The 4,207-nt window shown below is 37.3% G+C and overlaps 1 protein-coding gene across 1 annotated transcript in view; it reads right to left on the reverse strand.

The window, feature by feature from the left end:
* Positions 1 to 3,652: 3,652 nt before the first annotated feature.
* APOB (apolipoprotein B) overlaps positions 3,653 to 4,207 on the reverse strand; it is a 37,264-nt gene continuing 36,709 nt past the window's right edge. The window contains 1 exon segment of the mRNA XM_009319650.1: positions 3,653 to 4,207. This exon segment is cut by the window's right edge and continues 1,511 nt beyond it. Coding sequence (XP_009317925.1) covers positions 3,898 to 4,207 — 310 coding nt within the window. The 3' untranslated portion in view covers positions 3,653 to 3,897.

The following is a 4,207-nucleotide window of genomic DNA, read 5'->3' on the forward strand; positions in this document are numbered from 1 at the left end:
TGATGAGAGGTATATGGATATTTCCATGTTTAAGGCATGGGACCAGAACCCAGGATTCTTGGCCCTGGCAGACTTTCTCTGTGATACTAGGAAAAACTGGGTAAAAATATATAAAGAGGCTCTGGTTAGTGTTGCACAGGCAACCTTCATTCTGGCCTGTCTTGAATTTGTTAGTGATTAATTTTCCTGTCTGCATGGTTTTTCAAAGATATTTTTGTGTATATTTTTATAGATAATAATATAGCCTTTGTCCTACAGGATCCCAAAGTGCTTCTCAAGTTATACACCTAACTGGCCAAAGCCTACTCCTGCTGAGGCCAACAGATTTTTTGCCATTGATTTCATTTGGGCCAGGATTTGGCTGTGTAGAAATGGAATACAAGCAATTCTGTATGTCCGTATGGCGTTTAATAACTTCTGGTTTCCCACCTAAGTAATAAATCTGCCAGCAGAAGAGTAGTACAAAATTTGGTGTCACTTACTGAACAACTAAATGTTTCAATATAAACTTTGTAAGGTATCAGTAGGCCATAATGACAGTTGCTCTAAAAGTATCAATAACATAGTTTAGAGCCGGAGGTGGATGATGCACTGTATGGTGTGCATGGATGTGGATGCATGTGTAGAATCTCTGTATACGCAGCAAATTATACATGTATTTTTAAATCACTTAATAAAAGATCAGCTCTAGTTGATTGCATAATCTAAAATTCTGGAACATTTTTGCTGTCCTACGTCTGCAATAGTTTCTCATTTAGGAACACACACGTTTCTTGTCAATGTTATTTCTACAATCACTTAGTTAGAGCAGGGCATATTGTTCTCTGAATTTCTTGTTAAAATGTTTCACTTAATTAAACTTTTACAACCAGTTCTGCTCTATGTCTGTATGTCTTGCTATGTCTATGTCTATGTCTATGTCTATGTCTATGTCTATGTCTATGTCTATGTCTTGCTGTAAATTATAAAGAAAAGCCTCTCTGGCATTTATGAGAATTCAGATGATGAAGACTATAGGCAAAAAAAAAAAGAAACGGTGTCACTGAGCCCCAGATAGTTGGTGATTTCCAGTTATCTCCCACACAATTCAATTTAATGAAATATAATATTTTTTATTATATAAACTAGTCTGCAAAAGAGGCCAAAATAGAACTAATAATATTTCAAATTATTATATTGCAAATGTTTCGTAAGTGGAGGGAATTGCAGCATAATTTGAATAATTGTGGTTTTGTCTACATTTCCATAATGTATTACATGGAAAATAAGGCTAAAATTTGCTTGAACCTGAAAGGAAAACAAACCAACAAACAAACAACAGGAAAAGCCATGGAAATTGAAGTTATACCTGGTTGTATGTGCTTGTGGCATGTACCTATGCACACATGCAAACATACACACCCCTTCCTGTGTCAGAACATTGCCAGCGTTTCAAAAGGGTGCTTGGAATGACCTCTCTGGTCAGCTGATTTATCAACAGCTAAGTTCCAGCAAGATCTCATTTTTGAGAGAAATGTTCTGCTTCCAGGCCCTCCCAGAACCAACTGTGGGATGACTGCAAGATGGCTGTCACATCGATTACAGGATTGAGACCTTTAATCCAATTGGCGGCAATGCTGCTATGAGACTTGGAAATCTCCTCTAACCTCTAACCACAGTTTAGTGTGCAAACTATTGTGTCTGCTCTTGGGAAGCTTCACTCTTGCCAAAGAGCGCTAGTATTTGTGCTATTTGGCATATTTATTGTTCAGTTAACCCATTCCTTATAAGTAAATCCTTTTTTAGAATTTATAACCCTCCCAAGACCTATGGGTGATAGACAGAAATAAATAGCCGTGAGGGGGAAACCAAAAGAAAACAAAACTTTAAATCTCTCTTCTCCCATAACTTTTATAATTTCTTCTATTGTCCTTTGTTTCAAAGGGCTATTTGTCATGATGAAGAGAAGCAAGAATCAGAGTGTCTGAGAAATCTGGTTGTGCTTAAACATTTGTGAAATTCAGGGAAACAAGTTGTGCAATCTGACATCAAATAAAGATCAGATGACCCATAAGCATCAGTTTCCTTCTGAATGAAGGTGAAAGGGCTCTGCAGCCAACATCTTTATTTACTGGGATACTCAGTAGGACATGTAAACAGGGATTTTTATACCTCTGGTTCCCCCGGGCAGGGTGACATATGCAGATTAGTTCTATTCAGAATGAAAATTCCTTATTTTACAGTTCACAGGGCACTGATCCATCTCTTTATCTGAGAATTATTGCTATAGTTGTGATAGCTGAAAGCTCTGAAAACGGATTTACCTTACTTTCTAAGAGATGCCCACTCTCTGCTGACAGCTAGACAGGTGTGTGTATACTACTGTGCTTGTCAGATTCTGATTTTGGGGTTAACGTACCTCATCTGAGAAAAATCATTACTGGCAGACTTACTCTAGTAAGTAGTACTATCATTTGGCAATAGGGACATCAAAGTTGTATAGCCCAACTTGCTCTGAGATCTGGCTAGATCGCTGTGCACCAGCTGTGGAGGTGGGAGTGCTATTGCTGCATAAACTCAACATGGGCACTGGGCTCTCCCTTTTCCGGGACCTGAGCTAGCATCTTTGCGTGGTGCTGCTCTGTAGTCTAAATATGTATCTGCTGCCACAAAACTCATTTGGGTATTTGTAAACTGGTGCTCCATTGCTTCATGTATGCAACCGATCATACCATGGGATGAAACCAGACTCTCTGTTTTCCCATTAATGAACAAGCAACAACCATATTACAGAGGGAACTGATTGTATCAAAACAGACATGGACACAAAAATTCTAGTGTCATTTCTTAAAGAGTTTATTCTCAGAGAGGCAACATTATTTCAGCCTGAGCATGCCTTTCTCAAGGACTATCTATATAGTATTCCAACAGCTGAAAATAAACCATAACAGGTCCACATATTTTCCACCCAAAAGTAGTCCTATTTTGTGAGTGAATTCTTCAACATTATTTAAATTCATCTTCAAATTGATAATTCATTTAAATGAGGTCTAGGCTTCAGCCTAGGAGACTGAGGGGAAAACTTTTTGACTCCTATCATATACAGTGATGTCAGTGAAACTGACAGTTAACTAAACTTGCGATAAGTAAAAGACAATTTGATGTGGAACCAGAAATATCATGGGGAAACAGGTAACAAAACCCTGTATTTCTGAATCATAAATTAGCCAGTAGAAAGAAAACCCATCTAAAATTCTTGGCATAGTTTTCTGAAAACTGATACACGCAGAAATTTAGTTTTCTTAACAGAACATTGGTATTATTATCTGCAGTTTTCCAGGAGTCAGATTTCCATATATGTTTATATTTCTATGTTCTTTTTCACTTTTTGAGGTTACTTCCAGAATTCATTAATTTTTTTCTTCATATTTTTGTACATGCTCTTTTCCTCTTCTTTTTCTCCAAAACTTATCTATGAAAGTATTTCTATGCTGGGAAATAGATGTGTTTCCAAGTCGTTCTTCAACTGGCTTATGAATGTGACCTTTATCTTAAAACCTGTTTATTCTATGTGTTCCATAGCTTTTGTGACTATTTACAATATGTATTGCACATTATTGGCTTGATCCAACATACAGTGAAATCAAAGCAAAGACTTCCCATTGACCTTGACAATTGTTGGATTTTAAGCCCTATGGTCCAAGTAGAAGTAGCTGTAATGAATGACACAAAAATGTAATAAAGAACTCATTTATTGGCTTATTAAGCTTATTAAAATAACCTAGTGTAGATTATTCAGTTTTCATTTACAAATTCAGATTCAAACAGTATCTACCTGAAGCTCCAGTATGCTGATTGCTGTTATTTTTAAATACATTGTGGTACAAACTTATTACTTCTTCTCTTCTGCTTGTCCATTCAGGTCTTCATGCGCTGCTGTATATTTTCCATAATCTGCTGAAGACTCAGTTGCTCAGTGGCAAGTTGTTCATCAATGAATCTTTGCATTTCTTCCCATTTCCGGGAGCCTTGCTCAATGCCTTGCTGAATCAGTGTGTGTGTTAGTTCCACTTTTTCTCTGAGTGCCTCTCTGCTTTTTTGGGGCATTTGGTAAATGGACTGCCAGTCAAATGGCTTGGGTACATCTATTCTAAGCTCTCCTTGACGAACAGCTATATACGGCTTTATGCTCTCGGCTGTTATTTGCTCAAACCAACGAAGAAGCTCT

The sequence above is a fragment of the Pygoscelis adeliae genome, unplaced genomic scaffold (assembly GCF_000699105.1).
Source record: "Pygoscelis adeliae isolate BGI_AS28 unplaced genomic scaffold, ASM69910v1 Scaffold121, whole genome shotgun sequence".
Classification (NCBI taxonomy): domain Eukaryota; kingdom Metazoa; phylum Chordata; class Aves; order Sphenisciformes; family Spheniscidae; genus Pygoscelis; species Pygoscelis adeliae.